The 19,973-nt window shown below is 47.8% G+C and overlaps 1 protein-coding gene across 3 annotated transcripts in view; it reads left to right on the top strand.

Moving 5' to 3' along the window:
* The window catches only part of NPLOC4 (NPL4 homolog, ubiquitin recognition factor), a 59,602-nt gene that overhangs the window by 30,184 nt on the left and 9,445 nt on the right, over nucleotides 1-19,973 (top strand). For all 3 annotated transcript variants that reach the window (XR_010021887.1, XR_010021886.1, XM_063080947.1), the window contains exons 11-13: nucleotides 722-848; nucleotides 5,735-5,895; nucleotides 18,574-18,645. Coding sequence is in view for 1 of the 3 variants with exons in the window: in XM_063080947.1 (XP_062937017.1) it covers nucleotides 722-848; nucleotides 5,735-5,895; nucleotides 18,574-18,645 (360 nt within the window). In the remaining 2 variants the exon portion in view is untranslated. The remainder of the gene's footprint in view (nucleotides 1-721; nucleotides 849-5,734; nucleotides 5,896-18,573; nucleotides 18,646-19,973) is intronic.

The following is a 19,973-nucleotide window of genomic DNA, read 5'->3' as shown; positions in this document are numbered from 1 at the left end:
GAGGTGGAGACATGAGTCCGCTTAGCCCTGCATCCGGGTGACTGGCAGTGCTGGCTCACACTCTTGGGGTCTCCTTGCCCATCTAGTTCTAGCCTTCAGACCACATTATTTTTCAAGACAGTCTTGATAAATTCAGACTGTGTCTGTGGTTTCTGTCTCATGGAGCAAAACCCACCTTACCTTTACAAACCAGGTCAGCCTGTGGGGTGGATTGCCTGGTTCTTCTGGTCTTATGAGTTGTGGGTGGTTTTAGATGAGGTCAGAGTGGCCAGGACTGACAGGTATTGGGTTCACCGTGGGTTTTGGGATGTTATAGTTGAGTTCTCACTATTTTCTTTTACCGGTAAGGGGATCTTAACCCTTGACTTGGTGTTGTCAGCACCACGCTCTCCCAAGTGAGCCACAGGCCATCCCTATATAGGGATCCGAACCCGTGGCCTTGGTGTTATCAACACCGCACTCTCCCAAGTGAGCTAACCGGCCATCCCTATATAGGGATCTGAACCTGTGGCCTTGGTGTTATCAGTACCGCACTCTCCCAAGTGAGCCATGGGCCATCCCTATATAGGGATCCAAACCCATGGCCTTGTTGTTGTCAGCACCACACTCTCCCAAGTGAGCCAGGGGCCGGCCCTGAGTTCTCACTATTTTCTAAAGAAGGAATAGGAGCACATTTTGACCAGGTGCTGTGAAGTTTGATGTGCTGCTTCTCTTCCTCTAGGACACCTACTTTCTGAGTTCAGAGGAATGCATCACCGCAGGAGACTTCCAAAATAAGCATCCCAACATATGTCGACTCTCTCCAGATGGACATTTTGGATCCAAGTTTGTTACTGCAGTGGCTACAGGTATAAAAGCGACAGAGTTGTATTGTAGATGTTACTACCTTGTTGATATAGTTGTTCCTCTTTTTGATAGCTTTTCATCATGAACTTACTTACAATAGATTTTCTTAATGGACTGTGAGACATGGATTCCTCATCTTGTTTTTATTCGCGAAACTAATGACAGAGTCAAGACCTCAGCCTCACTCTCCTCCAGCCAGTGCTCTCCCTGCAAGTCCAAGGGGCTTGAGCTTGGGGCAGCCTTTGCCCTTTTCCAGGAACCAAAGATTACTCTCGTGTTTCTCTGTGTAAGAGAAGAGGGTTTAATGTTTCCATAACTTGTTTGCTTTTGACTTTATGAATGGACTGTCATTTTAAGAAACCATTTCTGTAAAACTTTTTTGGGAGTGCCTGTGTGTGTATGTGTGTGTGTATGAGTGTGTGTGTTGTTTTTTATTATATGTAGTGTACGTCATAAATATATAATAATAGGGCTGGCTGGTTGGCTCAGTTGTTCAGAGTATGGCCTTGTAACACCAAGGTCAAGGGTTCAGAACCTTGTACTGGCCAGCTGCCAAAAAAACCATAATAATAATAAAAGCAGAATTTCAGCATAAATATATAATAATAAAAGGTTGTAGCTTATAAAAACATGTCACCAAATCTTTTATAACATACTTGAGATGCTGTTTCAGAAAAAAGCCAGACATAGGACCATATAATGTAAAAGGAGCAGGGATTCAAAAATTTGAGAACAAACTCATAAAAACGTAATCTGTTTAATCAGTTTTTTAAAGTAAACAGTAACCTTAATCCTGTAAAGAACTGGTTTCTACCCTCAAAGAGATGATAATCCAGTTCATTCTTAGTAATCTCCTTCTCCCAGTTCTGTAGAAGAACCCCCAATTTAACAAGCACCAGTTTACAAACAGCCCGATAGGTAAATAAGTAGATCACGCCTGTTACCACTGCCATAGGAACCATGGTAACAAAAGCTTGTGCACCACCAGGATTTTTAAGCTTTGCTCTATGTTACCAAGCTTGCAGTCCCTTGATTTGAAATCGCTTTAGATTGACAGGTGCCTTCTTTTTGACATGAGTTTCTTCTTAAGCAGGGAGTGCACATATCCCACGTTAATTACATTGTTAACTTTTTCACAAGTGATTTAATTGAGTCAGATTTATTTTCCTGAATTGTTGCTCAGGTCAGATGTTTAAGGGAATAGATGGAAGTTTTACTAGGATTGAAGGAGAGATAGGTCATTCTGCATCATAGACACCTTTAGCAGGGCAGACTGGGCAAGGGGAGGTGTCACAATGGGAGAATGGGAGGACCCAGATAGCTGGAGAACGGCTGAGACCTTAAAGCAGGGGCGCTGGACTCTGTGTTTGAAGAAGGGGAGGAAAGTATTAGCTTTCTTTTGCCGGCATTACATGACTTTACTCACCCCCACTCCCGCCCGCATTTAGGCTGATTTTCTGAGTATAGTAGTTTAGGCTGGTAGTTCTCAAACCTATCAGACTCAGCGCCCTTTTTTTTAGAACATCTTGTGACACCCCTTTCCTTTGCAGAAGTAAAATTCATAGAACAGAGCCTGCTTACACATAATCCTACAAAGGAAAGCAGAGGAATATCCTAACTGTACTACAAAGGAGAAATAACAGGAAGAAATGTGTAGTGAAGTTGTACAATCCAGCCCAGTGGTGCTTGGGCTGACATATGATGAGGACGGCATGGGGAAGGAGTCAGTGCTGACATGCGGGTGAGGGGCTCTGCCCAGGACGTGGCTTCCTGAGACGTTCTGGGCAGAATAGTGTACCCTTCCCTCAACTTAATGAGCATGCAATCCTAGGGAATTCAATGTGCGTTGAGTCTGTGTTTGTATGTTCTTGTGGTTACTAGTCTTAGACCATTATAAATTGGGGTTATGCTTATGTGAGAGTGTAGGTAACACTCAAGGAAATGTGGGAAAGGAGCAGCTCTTTGTCGTGCAGACTCCTTGTGCCTGGTTCCAGCCTGGAAGCTGGGAGTTCCCCCATCAACCGAAACACCTTCAGAGATTTCCAGAACTGCTGCCCTCCCTGACAACTGCTGTTTAAGCTTCTCTGGGCTCCCATGGTAACCTACCCCTTTTAATTACTGTTTCTATGGGGAGATTATTCCATGCCAAAGGAACTGGCACAATTTTAGAATTATAAATAGTTTCTAGCTTGGGGGATGCAACTTTTGATTATGGAGTCATACCTCTTGTTTGTTGAGAGTTGGGAAATCATATATAGATAGATCATCTGTGGAATTTTTGCCTTCAAGATTGACAGTTTAAGGTTTTGGAACTGTGAGACAGTAAATCACCTGATTTATAATAAGATCTGCAGTCAGGGTCCTTTCATGTCTGTGCTGAGTTGTCACCACTTCCCTCTTGAGAAGGGCCCCTGACTGAGAAGAGTGGTTATCCACGGCATTGCAGAACTGAATCTGTGTTTCTTTTTTTCTTTCTTTTTTTTTTTTTAAAGATGACCGGTAAGGGGATCTTAACCCTTGACTTGGTGTTGTCAGCACCACGCTCAGCCAGTGAGCAACCGGCCATCCCTATATGGGATCCGAACCCGTGGCCTTGGTGTTATCAGCACCACACTCTCCCGAGTGAGCCACAGGCCGGCCCTGAATCTGTGTTTCTAATCATCATAGCTCAGATGCAGGTTTCCTACCTCCAAGGAAAGTGTGCTCTTTCCCTGCCTCAGGGTCTCATGGCATGGCATGTGGGGAGTGCCTTATTAGACAGGAGTGTGCAGGACTGCATGTTTGCAGATAGCAAGGGGTACAAGGAGCTTTTTTGGGCAGAGCTCAAGTGCTACTTGAATGAGGGGGCCTCACCCCCTTGCCTCCATGTCTTTGGATTCTCCACCTGCCCCCTTTAATTATACGAAGAACTCCTCTGGCTTGAGACCCTCAGAGGGAAAGAGCAGTGACTGTGTGTGGTGGTTTGCTCGAGCGAACGTGAAGGAGTCTTGCAGCAGGATAGTGCATTGCAAAGCCCACGTTTAAGCTGCACACCCTGGTGTCATCGTCTTGTGTGCTTGTTGTCTGGAACACACTCAGCTCATGGCTGAGCAGGTTGCTTTCTGAGGATCTCAAGAAAGCATCTCAGATTCAACAACAGCTAAGTTCTTTGTGTCACTGCCCCTTTCTCGGCCCGGTGGTCCACCTGCGTGTGGATTTCCTGATTTTGGAGGGAGTGACAGTGAATTAGTCCAGCCTCCTCTGGGTCTTGGCCAGCAAGAGGTTTTGGCAAGATTAAGTCAACCCATCAGGACATGCAGTTCTTGCCGATCCACATGGAAGGGGAGTTCTTGGTTCATCTCAGTGAATTTACCTTTGGATGCTATCCATGTGGACTGTTTACTTTTTTTTTTTTTTTTTAATAACCTCCAATCGTACAAATATTGCTTTCCATTTTTTCTCTCGTTCTCAAAGTCGTATTTTTCTTTCCCTAATGATCTATCGCACTTTAATGATCAATATAAAAACCAGTGCAGGTGTTCAATGCCCACAGAGAAACAGTAAGCAAATGTACACATGGTGACTCCCCCACACTCCATCCAACTGTCACCTTCACTCCTTCTAAACCAGCATGCTCATTTGTGGTGTGGTGTTTATTCCACTGGACACACTGGAGCGGTGTGTGCCTGTGTTTGCTGCTGAGGTATTAGTGGGCATTTGCCGCATTTGAGTTGGGGCCAGAGTGAAAACACTAGATTTAGTAGCTGGGGCCTTTGGAGCCCATCTGACTGGGCATTTCAAAGCAGCCTGTGTGCAAAGACGAGCAGACAGGAGGCCCGGGTTTGTCCTCTAGGAGGCTGGTTCTGCTCCGTCCTTCACCTTCTCTGATTGCTTGGCCCTGAGGTCTGGTTTCTGATACATGGTTGAAAGCCAGATAGACTAAATTTCTGCTCCCTAATAGTAAATTATTCTGTTTTGGTCAAACAAACTGAAATAGAGACATAGAAGTTTTTTTATTCTCCAAAGCCATAAGAAATAACAGACATTGGAGTTGTCAGAAGGTGGCCCCGATTCTAGAAGCTCATATGTGTGGCAGTGGATGCCCACCTCAAGCCCGGTCCTTTCTCAGCGCAGGCCCGCCTTGTGTGGCGTTACCCATCCCTACCTTTAGGGCTTGGTGTGACTTCATCACATCGATCCCTCTCGGTTGCTGTTTGTGCCGCCCGTGTCCTTACCTTAAAGTCACTCTGGAGGCTTTTCTGGAGTGGAGTTTAGGAGAGAGGTCAGAAGTGAATGGTGTGGAGGCTGAGGCAGGTGCGTGAAGATGCGGGGCCATGGGGAGACCCATTACCACAGCCCTGGTGGCCCACAACCTCACAGTGTGAGGGTAGTGCCTAGTGGTGTTGACTGCGTATGTGGGCTGTGTAGCTTCTCTAAGGCAGAGACTTCCGTTCTGCACAGTGCAATGATCAGTGCTGTTTTTACTAAAAATAGTTCCTGTTTTGCTCTCCTCCCATCCACTCCCTGCCTCCAGATGAACCTGTCTCACCTCACATTCGCTCAGTAACAAAAGCTGGCTGGTATGTAAGGGCTCTGTCGTTTATGCCCCTGGTGTTATTAAGAACCAGTGGCCTGGGTGCTTGATGCTGCTGAGCACGGCTTTGGGGTGGGTGTTGGAGAACATGTCACTGGTGGCACCTGAATGGCGATGAGCCACTGCAGCCTGTCTGGATACTGTGTCCACCCCTTGTGCTCACCCGTCAGTTGACCACTCATCATCTTTGAATTCGTACCCAAGACAAACCCTTGAGGGTTTGTTTTTTCTGTGGGTTAAAAGTGAAGAGTAACAGGTAAGGACCAGTTTTGAATGTTCTTGGGTAGATTCTCTTTGAAGGTCTCTCTCTTACAGGTGGTCCCGACAACCAGGTCCACTTTGAAGGGTACCAGGTGTCCAATCAGTGCATGGCTCTGGTGCGTGACGAGTGCCTGCTGCCCTGCAAGGATGCCCCTGAGCTCGGCTATGCCAAGGAGTCCAGCAGCGAGCAGTACGTGCCTGATGTGTTTTATAAGGTAAAGACACGGCGGCTGAGGAAGAATCAAGTGCATGGGGAATGGTGTGAGCCTGTCTTGGACTTTCCTGATGTTGGTGCATTGTGGATGTACTAGGTGTTTGTCAGCTGTGGTTGTTCAGAGCCCTGCTTGAGAACAAGGCTGTCTGTCACGTGTCTGGGGCTTGTTCTTGGCTGCCCAGGTGTCAGGGCTGATAACTAGAAGTGGGACTTAGATGCACTGGGTTGGGGACATACAGGTGTAACACCAGTTCTGACCACTGCAGCACAGGTGACTTCAGTTTCTAAAGATAAGAAGACAGAGATGTTTGGAGACTGTTTTGAGAACTCCTCCTGGTATGGCCATGCAGTTTTTTTAGTGGTTCCCTCCCCTTTAGGGACTCCAGTTACACTGTAATCATCTTAAAGTTACCCACAGTTTCATTGACATTTGGCTCATTGTATCTCCATCTTTTTTCTGTTTCATTCTGGATAGTTTCTATTGCTACATCTTCAGAGTCATCAGTCTCTAGTTCTGCAGAGTCTGATCTGCAGCTGTTCTCATCTAGAATATTGTTCATCTCAAACACTGTAGTTTTCATTGCTAGAAGTTTAATTTGTCATTTTTGTTTCCTATGTTTTCACTTAACTCTTTAAACATACAGGGTACAGTCATAATGAGATTCTAATGTCCTTACCTAAGGGTCCCGTCACTTGTTGTTCCTCCTGGACAGTTGATAGTGGGTTATAGTCGTGGTCACTTTCAGGTCCTCATGTCCTGTCTTCATACCCGTGTACTGTCTGGTATCTGCAGATGTTGTCTGCTTTCTCTTTGGAATGTCTTTCCTCTCCACAGGTATGGGGAGTGTTTGTTTTGTGCTGCTCATCAAGAAACCAGGCCTCCAGAGGGCCTCTTCATCAGAGAGAGCTTCCCTTCCTCCAGTGGGGAAATAGGGTGCTGGGCTGTCCTCCTCCAGCTCTGCAGTGAGCAGTGGGGCTGGATCTGACCTGCATTTTAGGAGACTGTCTGCTCTTGTTCCTCCCCTTTCCTAGTAGGTAGTCCTCCGGGGTTTCCACTTGAAAGCCTGGTGAGCTCTTTGTAAGATGACCGCCCACCTTAAATCTTTGTCTCCTTGGCCCCGAAAGACAGTGGAAGATGCGGTCTGACCTTCTGAAGTATTTGGTTTGTTTGGCTCCTGCCTCATGAAGTTTAAATGTGTGGGCACCCTGCCCCAAGCACCTTAAAACCTTTGCAGCCATCTCGAGGGGAAAGTGGCTGCATGCCAGAAACCCTGTGTCTCTTGCTTAGTCGCTGCAGCTTGTGTGAGAGCTGGAGTGTCTGCTGGACCCCTATCTCCCAGCAGTGGCCTTCTGCTAGGAACCGGGGTCCTTCGACCCCAGTGCCATCAGCCCTTCTTGCTGGGGCCTCACACTCTTGCCTGGCACTTTTTCAGGCCCCCCTCATCCCGTGAGATGGCAGGAGCTGGTGCTCTGCCCTTCAGGCCTGTCTCTGAATTGAGTGGCATCTTGTGGGGGAATTAGGTTTACCCTGAAAGCCTTTTCTGTTTATTTTATTTTATTTATTTATTTATTTATTTATTTTGTCTTTTTTGTGACCCGTAAGGGATTGCAACCCTTGGTATGGTTTCGCCCACAGCCCGGCCATTCCTATATAGGATCCGAACCCGCGGGAGCGCTGCTGCGCTTCCAAGCGCTGCACTCTCCCGAGTATGCCACGGGGCCGGCCCATCTGTTTAATTTTTTTTAACCGTGTGAATTATCAGTCGTCTTAGCACCATTTATTGAAAAAAACCCTTCTTTTTAATCTGTGAAGCATCTGTCATCAGTCGTCTCCATGAATCATGGGTGTGTTTGTGGACTCCACTCTATTCCCTTGGCCATGTTTCCCTAACCAGGACCAATACTGTGCTCTCTTAACCACTGTAATTATAGCTGTTCTTTGTACCTGATGAGTTACAGCCCATGTTGCTGCTCTGCAGGAGCTGACTGTCTTTGGCCCTATACTCTTCCGGCTGCCCCAGAGCTAGCAGGTGTTGTCAGGGTTTCACCAACACCTCACAGGGCTCTTCCCTCTGCGCCTGGTGAGGCACTGCTGCACTTGTTTCAGTGTGCTCTAATTTCTCCCAGGAGGGTTTTTCTGCACGAGGACCTCATCCGCCAATAACATTGGGTCATTCCTAGGCATTTTATATACATATGTACATATATATGTGTATATATGTATATATTTTTTTGGTGGCTGGCCAGTATGGAGGTCTGAACCCTTGGTGTTATAACACCATGCTCCAACCAGCCAATCCTATATATTTTTTCACATATTCCAAAATAACGTCATGTTTTCAAGCTGTTGCTGCTTGAAACAGGTGCAGTTTGTGTCCAGCAGCTTTGCTGTCTGTCATTCACTCTTACAATGCATGTGTGCAGTCAGGCTCTCCATGCGTAACAGTTCTGTGTCTCCTTCTCCCCCCTCAGCCCTTCCCACTCTTTCTGGTGTCCTGTGCGGGCTGGGATCTCCCAGTGTCAGGTGAGAGTGGAGGTTGCTGGCAACTTTGTCCTCTTCTTAGTCGTAAAGGAAGTATTTGCAGAATTTCATTACTGGCTATGAATTTGCTGGGGTTTTTTTTTTTTTTTTCTTTCTTTTTTTTTTTTTTTATATATACCCTTTAATAGGTTGGACGTTGGCTTTTTCATTTCCTTGTCTTACTGTAAGTTTTTTGTCATAAACTATGTGACATTCCCCATCACTCTCTTGTTTTTGTAGATTGCTTATTTGCTCTGTTAGTGGGAACAGTCTAGAAGTACTTTCCAAAATTGTTTATAGCCCTTTAGGATTTGAGACACTCATTTTTCATTTGTTTCAGGAAGACACCAGTTTGAGCAAAAAGAACTGTAACAGCAAACATTTAAGTAATCTTTTTAGTCTTCCTGTGGACTTTGTGGTTGAATTTAAAATGTGCCTTAGAAACAAGACCTGCACCAATATTTGTCTAAGACTGTTGTTCATCATGGTGCTTCTGTGGTAATAAAAATTGGAAACAATCGAACAGTCCAATCACAGGGACACTAAATAATAATACATCTGTGTGGCGGAATATCAAGTGATCACTAGAGGCGCTTGTTTGCAAATTATTTAAAGATGTGGGGATAAAACTCATGATTTAAAATTAAAAGTGTACCTATATATAGAATGTAATCCCAATTTTTTTTGGTTTTTGAAGGCACGTGTATATGTTTACATGTGCACACATGATTATATGTGCATTCAAACATGGGATGGGAGTGGAAGGCCTGAATGTCCATGGTGTGAAATGCATGTCTGCACCTCTCGTCTGTGCCGTACAGCCTCGTGTGCAGACTAGAAGAGGTGGACACAAGATACCTGATGGTGGAGAAGTAACATGAAGGCCTTGCATATAATATCCCATTTGTGTTTTTTAAAAAGCACAGGTGCAGGTAGATGGCTGTGCAGGGACAAGAGGCTTTTCCTGAGGTATCAGCGTGCTGTCGCCTGCCTCCGGGGCAGTCAGGTGGGCGGGAAGGAGCTTTCTGTGCTCCTTCTGCAGCCTGCGAGTGTCCTGTGGTAAACACTGATGCGTGTAGTGTAGTTCCTTCTCGTTTCTTTTTCTTTTCTTTTAAATTAAAAAAATAGAAGTGTAACTATACAGAATCAGTGAGTACGTTTATTGACTATGTGGCCAAATCATACTGTATTTAAGTAGTCTTATTTTGATGGCTACTTCAGTTATTTCTGGTGGTTGTTACAAACTGTGCCATGTTTAACGCCCTCGTGCATAAATCCTCAGAACAGAATTGCTGGGGCAGGTTTTTGAGTTTTGATAGATATTCTAAACTTGCCCTCTAAAACGGTCATACTAGCATTTCTTTTTATAACCAGGAAGAGGAATTTAAAATAAATTTCATCCATAAGTGCACACACAGGTGTGTTGCACATGCTGTGGGTATGTGGGCACTCGGTTGGTGGCCGTGGCTCACAGGGAGCGTGTAGGCAGTGCTGTGGGGTAGAGCTGCAGGGTGAAGCGGTGGGCGGTCCTGTTGTGGAGGAAGCCTGGCCCTCACAGTCTGTTCAAATCTGGAGGCTGATTGCTGCCCTCTGCACATCAACCTCGAGAGGTGCCACCTTGGAGCCTCCATGAAGGCTGCAGAGCCCAGTCTGGTGGTGGTTTTGTCAGGGCAGGCTTGGAACTTCCTTCTGTTTGCTGGCCGAGCACAGATAAGTCTCATACCCGTGTTCAGACCAGACTCACACAGCCAGGCATGCAGCATTTGACTGTCTCCTCCCTTTTCCTTTAAAAATAACATACTTAGATCCTTAGGCCACACAGTGAGCTGTTTCATTCAGCTTCCCACTGAAGATAAAACTCAGTTTAATGCCCTCATGATGTGTCATTCTCTAAATTCTAAAATTGCAGGTGTATATATATAACATGCATGTGATGTCACTTTTCCCCTTTAATCCCTAGGCTGCTCTGCTTCAAAGGCCTGTTGTCTTATAATGTTACATAGTAAGACACACCCATTGTGTGGCCCCTTGTGGGCCATGGTGTTGCAGCCTGGGGGACAGTGCTGGGGCTCCTGGGAGTTGTAGTGCTATGGAAGTGTCCCCAGGGTAAGGCTTCCAGTGGGTTCCATGGCTGCTCAGCATTGACTGAAGGCTCTGTGGAATAAAGTGTCCTGGCCCCTGTGTGTTCTTTGGTGCAATGAGCCCCACCTCATATCTCCTGCCTGACACTAGGGTTTGATGGGTACACCTCACAAGCCCAGTCTTTCGGTCGTCATGTCACCAGCACATCTTGAGGTGGTCTTAGGAAGCCTCCCAGTGCATAGCAAGGCTGCTAACACTGCTCATAGGTCTAAGCTGCTATTACTGCACCTCTGCTTTGAGGATGTTCCTTCCTGGTGCTTGTGTTAATATGTGCAGATACGCCAAGGGGTTACTTAAGACTGTTCTGCTTACAGAGATCACTTAATGTCTGTGTGAGATGTGGCCTTCACATCTGGAATCTGAACAGTGCACAGCTGTGGCAGCAGCGTGGGCGTGCATGTCACGTGCTGCTGGCCGGCTCCACCTGGGAGTGCGTGCTCGCTTCTCACGGGGGTCTCCTCTGCTTGATTCACATAAACATGGGGGAACAAGCAACTCCAGAAGACAGGCTGCTCCTGTGGATTAAGTTGGCTGTCCCCTCTCATCGCCCGATCTCTGGAGTAGACGAAGGTGTTTTAAGCCTCTGGGACTGGGATAATTGGCTGATTGGACTTGAGGAAACCACTTAGGAACAGGTGACAGTTAGGTATCCTTAACTGGGAGACTGGTTTTCACTACTTACATGACATGGTGATTTTGTCAACTGTTTTTTTTTTTTTTTTTTTCTGTGACCGGCACTCAGCCAGTGAGTGCACCGGTCATTCCTATATAGGATCCGAACCCGCGGCGGGAGCGTCACCGCGCTCCCAGCGCAGCAGCACTCTACCGAGTGCGCCACGAGCTCGGCCCTTGTCAACTGTTTTTGTTTTGTTTTGTTTGTTTGTTTGTTTGTTTGTTTGTTTGTTTGTTTATTTGTTTATTTATTTATTTATTTATTTTATTTTTTCTTGAATGTCCATTTTAAAAATGTTTTTAAAATTTCCATTTTCTTTTCCTTAAGCAGTAATCCCTGACTTCAGTGGAAACAAGCTGGCAGACCTGGGAGTCCCATGGTAGATTAGCCCAGGGACCTGCTTGTCATGTTGCACTCTACGCTGCATCTCTTCCAGATACCCAGTGTTGCACCATGGCCCTTGCAGGCCGTGAGACTCCAGCAGGCACAGCCCCTGCATGGATGCTGCTGGGTGTCCCATGGGACCTTGGAGTGGCAACAATCTGCAGCAGAGCTGGCTCTCCTGCCTTTCCTCACCACTGGAGCACCCTTGAGGGGCTGTGTTTATTTGCTGGCTGTTGTTGGCTCTGTAGATGACACTGAAGTGCAGACCTTTTGTTTAGGCCCAAGGGCTGTGTCATCACTGAGCTCTTGGTAACACCTCCCTTGTTTGCTCCCCAGGTGCTCCTGCGCCATCCATTCACCAGTATTTAATGCCTATGAGTTAGCAGCCACCCTGTCCATGGAGAATGGAGTAGAGCTCCCTGTGTTGCGGAGACTGTGCCGTAGCAGGGGGCAGCATGCTGTCAACTGAAGTGGAACAGACTGAGTGGGATCAGGAGTGTGGCAGAGGGTGTTGTCGTAACGCAGTAGAGAAGGTGTCAATTGAACCAGCACTCGAAGGCAGTGACGCTGTGGGCCTGTGGGTGTCTGGGAGAGACTATTCCAGACAGAGGCGGCAGCCTGTTCCCAGCATGGGGAGTGACAAGCTGAGGTGGCTGGTGCCACCGGGGCAAAGGAGGAGGGGTGCGTGTGGAGCCATATGAACTGCTGGGAGGTGGGAATCTCTTGGAAGGTGCTGAGCCGAGGATCCAGCACCCAGACTCAGCATGTAAAAGATCACTCTGGCTGCTGGGCTGGGGATTAGACTAAGGAGACAAGGGCACAGAATGCAGTAACAATAGTTGTGAGTCCACCTCGTTCTCCTGGCAGCCGGAGCAGGTGGTGAGCAGTGTAGGTGGTAGGACGTCTGGGTAAACCTGGAAGTTAGAGCAGCAGGGTTCCTGAGAGGCTGAGGTGTGGCGGGAGCCAAAGAAGAGGCGGATGGACTCCAAGGTTTTCGGGCCAGGCAGCTGGAAGGCCAGGGAAGGATGTTGGGGACATGTGACATGTAACTCCGCCATTGCCCTGGAGGAGGTTGGTGGGGTAGACAAGGGTACTGCTTGGGAGAGTGGCAGACTGCTGCTGGGCAGGGAGTCTGGGGTACTGAGATGGTGCTCGAGGCCATCATCATGGAGGGATGGCCAGCTGGGGAGGGAGAGAGGAGGAAGCCTGGGCCTCTGTCCTGGAGGGCACATGGGGAAGAGTGGGGAGGGAGAGGAAGTGGCTGTGTGTTGGGGTCTTGAGGAGCAGCTTTTTTTTTTTTTTTTGTCTTTTTCGTGACCGGCACTCAGCCAGTGAGTGCACACCGGCCATTCCTATATAGGCTCCGAACCCGCGGCGGGAGCGTCGCCGCGCTCCCAGCGCCGCACTCTCCCGAGTGTGCCACAGGCTCGGCCCTTGAGGAGCAGCTTTAAGCGAGGCGAGAGGCTGGTGAGGGTGGGTTTGATGGGGAGGGTAGGGTGTGGACACATGTCAGCACAGACAGCTCTTTCGAGGAGTTTTGATCAGAGGGCAGGAGAGCAGTGGATATGTGTTGTAATGAGATTGCTGCCTGGGGCTGCCTTTCCTTTTTCACTTAGTCCTGTTCGTGTGTATACTGAGCACGTGCTGTGTGCTGGGTGAGCACGTCATGCTGGGCCCCTCTCCTCACAGGCTCTGTTGCGGTGTCTGCTGGGGCAGGGCAGGCACAGGTAGGGTGTCCCAGGGCAGAGTGCACTTGGCCGCACACCTGGAGAGTACTGTGTATCCAGGGGCCCATCCAACTGGAAGGTAGTTTGCGACAGGGGAGGTGGGCAATAGGAAGCCACAGATTTGGAAGGTGGGTTCTGGAATGTTCCTGCTGGATGTGTGTGAAGAGTGGCCTGGAGGTAGGAAGCTTTTGCAGCAGTCCCAGCATCAGATGCTAGCAGCCTGGTCAGGAGAGGGCAGTGGGTGGAGACCTGAGGGGGGACTGAAACCCAGTTATGAGATACAGTGGACGGGCCCTGACACCAGGCGGGGTGGGCAGGGGAGGCGAACTCTCCATATGGAAGGTCCATCCTGGGGGACAGTGTGGGGAACGTTTTGCAGTTGGGGAGCCCCTTGAGAAGGCTGGTATTGTCCATGCTCCAGCCGATACTCCAGCTGTTCTGGAGCTGAGAGCCCCAAGATCTTACAGGGACTAAGGGAGGAGCCCAGGGTCCGGCCAGCGCCCTGGTTTGGGTGAACAGGTGGGTCCTGGTGCCTCAGCAGAGCTGTGGGTATATGGGGGAGGTTAGTGAGCAGGCACTGACATTGGGGAGTGAAGGTGGACTGAGGCAGGGCAACGGCCAGTAGGCAGTTATTGGTGAGGTCCAGAAGCTCAGGAAGGAGCACGGGCTGATGAAGCCGTTGTCAAGGCCATCTGCATAGAAAGCCTCAATCAGGCTGGCAGGCTTAGCTCAGTTGATTAGAACATAGGCTTTGTAATACCAAGGTCATGGGTTTGGGTCCTGGAACTGGAAAAAAAAAAAAGTAAAAGAAAACCTCAGTTAAAGCCCTGGAAGGCAATGAGACAAGCTGAGATAGTTCGGAGGAACAAGCAAAGAGGGTGCTGGACAGACCCTGAGGAACATGGTCTGCAGGGCTAGCTGAGGAGGGGATCTTGGAGGAAAACTGAGAGCCAATGACTGGAGAGGCAGCGGGGGGGGGGGGGGGGGTCCTGGCATGAAGGATGGTGCTGGGGCTGGCTTTCCTGAGAGCTGCGCTGACCAACAGCCTTGGCAAGGGCCGTGCAGTGCTGGGGGCAGGCTGTGCATGGAAGCAGCAAGGGGCCATTCTGATTTCAAGGAGCTGGCTGTGGAAGAGAGAGGGCATGTCTGAGGGGCCCAAGCAACTCCACTCAGCAGGACTTGCAGTGTGTTCTGGCATCTGGCACTATGGACAGTGCAGTTTGTGGACCATTCTGTAATTCCTTCTTTGTCTATGCTCTAAATTACTTGGGACAAATTCCCGGCACTGGGATTATTTTGTAGAAAGACACCATATATTTTAAGGGTTTTATTTGTCCTCCCAGATTTCCTCCAGGAAGGCCACACAGTTGATACTTGCAGGCTGTGCTGCAGACCAGCCCTGCCCTCCTTGACCCTTCAGCCAGCAGGGACTGGGCGAGGTCCAAGGCCCTGTTCCCTGTGGGCTTTCGAGCACAGAAGCCTCCTGTGCCTACTGACTATCTTTGTGAATCACTACTTCCTGTGCGTAGGTAATGAGCAAGGTGGCCCATCATTATCTGTGTTAATTTTTTAGGTCTTCATGTATTAACCCTTTGTCATGTGTTGCAAACAAATGCCAGGCTTTCATTTTCTTTATATTTTTTATACAAAGAAGCTGAAGTATTTTCTGATTTCAGACATACATTAGTCTTTTTTATTTTTATTATAATTTCTGCCTTTATCATCATACTTTAGAAGTAATATATTTACTTTGGAAGCTATATATTTACCTAGATATTCTTTTAGTGCTTTTCTGATTTAATTTTACTTTGAGACCCATTATCCATCTATGTATTATATTGGTATGAGGCAGGAATCTAGTTTTATATTTCTCTGGATGTTTGCCCAGGTGACCCAGTACTAGCATTTGTCATAGACCAGGCACCCACGTTGTTTTGTGTCTTATTTCTGGATGCCATCCTCTGTGCCATTTATCTGTACAGACCAGTCTTTTATCATTATCTGACCATTCTGCTTACTGTGGGTCCATGGCACGTTTTGTGTTTAGTTGGAGCAGAACTCTACACGTTGCAACTTCATTGTTTAATTTTTTTAGTTTTATTTTTTAATTGTCACTTAATAATTATACATATTTATGGGATACACAGTAATATTTTTATACTTATATACACTGTGGTGATCAAATCAGTGTAATTAGCATATTCATCACTGCAAACGTATCATTTCTTTGTGATGAGAACATTTGAACTCACCTCTTCTAGCTGTCTGAAAACATACAGTAATCCATTGTTACTGTACTCCCCTAGCACTGCTATGGAATACTAGGACTTATTCTTTCTATCCAGATGTAATTCTGTATATGTTAACCAACCTCTCCCTAATGCAACTTTTAAAACTAATGTTTTTATTAGAGGAGATTGTGTTTGCTTTCAGCATTACTCAGGATAGTTTGTCAGTTAATCAAGAAATTGCCAGTAAGAGGAGAGATTCTCAATATCATATTAGCATAATCCCCATTTAGGGAAAGGATATAGGGGTCCCTGAAATCTCTGGGTGTTGTTTTTCTTTCTGATGGAAGTGGCGAGTCTGCTGTTGGGGTCAGCCCCTGAGGCTCCAGGGCTCCATGGCACTGGCTGGGAACACTGAGATCCGAGATCAGTGTAGGTGGACTCGGGCTCTGGCCCAGCCTCTAGCCATACTTGCTGTTAGATCCCAGGGAGGTTCCTGGTCTTTGTAACCCGTTGTTCCTCATCATGTGTTGGGAACAACAGGTGTGCCTATGGCGTGTGCTGTTGTGAGACCAGGAGATCCTGTGCATGTGGTGTCCAGCCTGGACCAGCCACAGAGAGCACCTGAAAGAGGCCAGCTGCTGGTTCTGCTTGCATCCACCAGGTGCTCTGCAGACACTCCTTGACTGGACTGCTTCCTCCGTGGTGCATCTTTTAGGCACCATATCCCAAGAGCTTTGCTTTTTTTTTTTTTTTTTTTTTTGCTTTCTCTGTGTAGTCTCATGTCCGTAGCTGGCGCCCCACATTCCACTCCTGCCAGTTCTTGGAAGAGCAGCACGTGCAGGGTTTCATTCACCTCTTCTAAGGCAAGGGTGCCATCCATCGGTGGAATTGCTCTTGTCTGGGCACAGAGCCCCCATGTGCTTTTGACCTAACAAAGACATTGATCCCTGGATTTCTCTTTGATGTCGGAACCATGGCGCCACTACTTCCAGACGCAGCCTGTAGCAGGCGCTGGGGACACTGATTTGACTCTCCCAATGTTTTGCTCCAGGTGGAGATGAAATTGCTGACACTTTGGCGGCTGCCAAACTTAGAATTAAGACGTCTTCCTCCCAGCATATTCCGTCTGACATTTGCTAAAGCCCATAAAAAGTAATTGCCTTTTAAAATGGTGTTCAGGGCTAGGAATTGGCTGGCAAGAGCATTTGAGTGAAGGCATGAGGGAGAGATAGAAGTTACCTGTCTTTTCCCCCAGGGAAGAAGAGGGGAGGAGACAGCACCTTCATTTTCTTGGGGAACAGAAGAGGTACAGTTGGGTAGTTAAATTTGAAAGAGAACAGCAGGACACAAAAAAGAGAGAGGGGGGCATTTAACAAGAAAACTCCCCAGAGGGCAAGATTAAAATGAACAGGTGCTGGAAAAATGTTTCTGCATATTAGAGCTTAATTAGATTTGAAGATGAATTCCAGATGGGCTAATTATGTGTGAGTTGTTGCAGGTTATTTCTTGTAGGGGCAAGTGTGTATTTTTGGAAATGGTGATTTAGTTTGATTGGATTTGATTCCTACCTCCTACCATATCTCCTCCATCAAGAAACTGCCTCTTTGGGGGCCCCAGGATCCCACTTAGCAGACCTCACCTCTCTGGCGCCCCCATCACAGCCAGCAGAGTCTTGGAATGGGGCGGCCTGTCCTGACCACAGCAGCCACTCGTCATGGGGAGGGACGAGCAATCCTTTCCCTAATGGGGAAGAAAGTAATCTTGACTTAAGAGGAAGACAGGCAAAACCATGTGTCTGCAGGAGTGTGGCATCCGACAGGGCACAACAGCCTGCTGAGAGTAAGGGCAGGGCCACAGCACCCTGTGTAGCCAGCGGCTGGATATATTTGGACCATTTTTTCTGGAAAGGCAAAAGGAACACATTCTTTTGGCAGCTCTCTAGGCTGTGAATAGAGAAAAGGGGAGGGTATGGATAAACTGAGACATATTTCAGACCAGAAATTTAAGTTTTTAAGCAAGGAACAGGGCCACATGGTGCCTGTGGACTTCCCATTAGGATAACGGACTTGGTTTGACTTAGGAACATCTTGTGAGGATTGTCTCAGAAGGCGGCAGGGCTCCCTGATGTCCTCAAGAAGGCATCGTGTGCTGGAAGTGCCCTCACGTCACCTGCACACCTCGGGGAGACATGCCGGGGACCAGCTTGGGTCTGAGAGCTTCAGTAAACATAAACTTTTATGTAAGGCCCTATAATTGGAAATTATGGATGTATAATTTATATATGACTCAACAAATGATTTATATGATGTTGTGATGATTTAGATAGAAAATATGACCTCCCTTGCAGAATCTTTAATGAAAAGCATCAGTTCTTATGAGTTTATTTCTAGAGCTCTGTTTGAACTCAGCAAGTTTGACATAAATCAGATCTAATTGTCATTTTATGATTAATGAACATATGCTGGCCATTTTTCCCCATAATTAAACTTTATGTTCCGTGCATCTGACAAAGCAGAACAAGTTCAGACTTTGACAGATGGGGGTTCTGTGTCTGCATATTTGTGTGTGTGCTCGTTTCTGCATGTCCTTATTGTACTGACGTATGAGGGCTGGGTTTCCATGAACTTGGTCATTCAGAGTGGAGAGCTTAGAATTAGCGTTCAGAGGCGAGGCTTCCAGTGCTTGTAGAGGGTGCAGAGGACACAGACCGGGCCTGAGGGCAGCACGGGCCCCCTGCCCATCTCTGATGTGCCAGGCTGAGCACTATATGTGTGGGGCTGGAGGCACCCAGGATCCTGGAATACTATTGCTGTCCTGGGTTGTAGCAGCAGGAAAGAGCTCCAGGAAGTGATGGAAGGCAAATTTGCTGCAAAACCACGCACCTTTCCTTTCTGCTCTGTTTAAAAGAGTTGCCACAGTTTAAAAAGTGAGACATGCATGTGAAATGGAAAACATATCACTGTCACCTTCACTCACGGCCATTCACCTTTGATTGTTTCAGGACATAGACAAGTTTGGCAATGAGATCACCCAGCTGGCCCGCCCCCTGCCTGTGGAGTATCTGATCATAGACGTAAGTGCTCCCCTCATGCTCAGACTGGGTGGGCTGACCAATTAGGTGCTTTGGATGTCAGGACGGCTGGGTGGTGGCCGCTGGAGGGAGGTGGCGGTGGGTGCTGGAACGTTCGCGCTCTCTGCTGATGCAGTGTCTGGCACAGAACAGGCACGTAGGAGGTGTTTGTTGAATCATGGAGCACCCAGCATTCTGAAAAGCTCACAATTTTAAGGGCTTTTCTTTTAGTTTCAGGTTTTTATTTCCTTGAAAACAACCTAGAGTTTAACTTTCCAGATCCTAAATTGGAGATGGAAGATCTCCCCCTGCCCTAGACCCCTGGAAAGCAGCAAGCCCCAGAGGCTTGGGTTTGAGTCACGAGAGTGTCTGAGCAGTCTCTCTCATATACGCTGTGCTCGGCTTGTGGCTGCCAACCACCCAGCCTGTGCAGGTGCTGCTCTGTCACAGCACAGCTGCTGCAGCCCATAGCGAGCAACGTGGGGACACACCTATGACTCACTGTCCTTGAGGGAGGGGTGAGTGTGTTTTTCTGAGTGGAACTCCTGGAGCCAGGATGGCTCTGCTGCATCCTCCCAGAGTCTCAACTCTTTCTGGAGGCTCTTTATGGTCATGTAGACACAGCCATGCCAGGGGCCAAAGGGCTGCAAGCCCAGTGGGAGAGAGCCGGGAGCATTTGCAGCAGCCCATGCAGCACAGTCAGAGCTGGAGGCGGCTCATTTCTGACACTGCTGCCACACCAGGGTCTGTGCATCTGAGCTTGGACTCGGGACTGGCATGTGATGCAGACAGTAAAATATCATTGCATTTGGAGCGGTGAGTCCCCACGAGCCAAGCTCCGTTCAATGCTCCATTCCAATTGACAGCTCCCAAGAACACATTTATTACCTAGGCCATAAAGGCATCTGTTTTTTAGACTACCTAGGGTGTAATTAAGATGAAACCAGATTGATGGAACATACACTCAGAAGGAGTCGGCATGATTTAAAACCAGCTTTCTAAGGTCTTCTCCCTCCCCAGCGGCCTCCCTCACCTCTTTCTGTTCCTTTTGTAAAGGAAGTTCTTGCCTTAGAACCTTTTCCTGTGGTACTTAGTTGCTGAGGGAGCATTCCACCCTGGGATACCCAAGCTCCCTATCCGTGTCAAAGTGAGACATGGGGAGTCCCTTGAAAGCAGGTGCCCAAAGCAGTGTGTGCAGCTTCTTGCCCAGGGCCGGAGACCCACAGGCACAGGCCTGGACCAGGGTCATTTGCTGTTCTGAAAACCTTGGGATGGCGTGGCTGTTTCTGGCAGGGAAAGGTATGAGGCAACATTTCCTGGGCTTCTGTGGA

The sequence above is a fragment of the Cynocephalus volans genome, chromosome 16 (genome assembly GCF_027409185.1).
Source record: "Cynocephalus volans isolate mCynVol1 chromosome 16, mCynVol1.pri, whole genome shotgun sequence".
Taxonomy (NCBI): domain Eukaryota; kingdom Metazoa; phylum Chordata; class Mammalia; order Dermoptera; family Cynocephalidae; genus Cynocephalus; species Cynocephalus volans.
The sequence above is the reverse complement of the archived record's forward strand: the minus strand, read 5'-3'. Positions and strand labels throughout refer to the sequence as shown.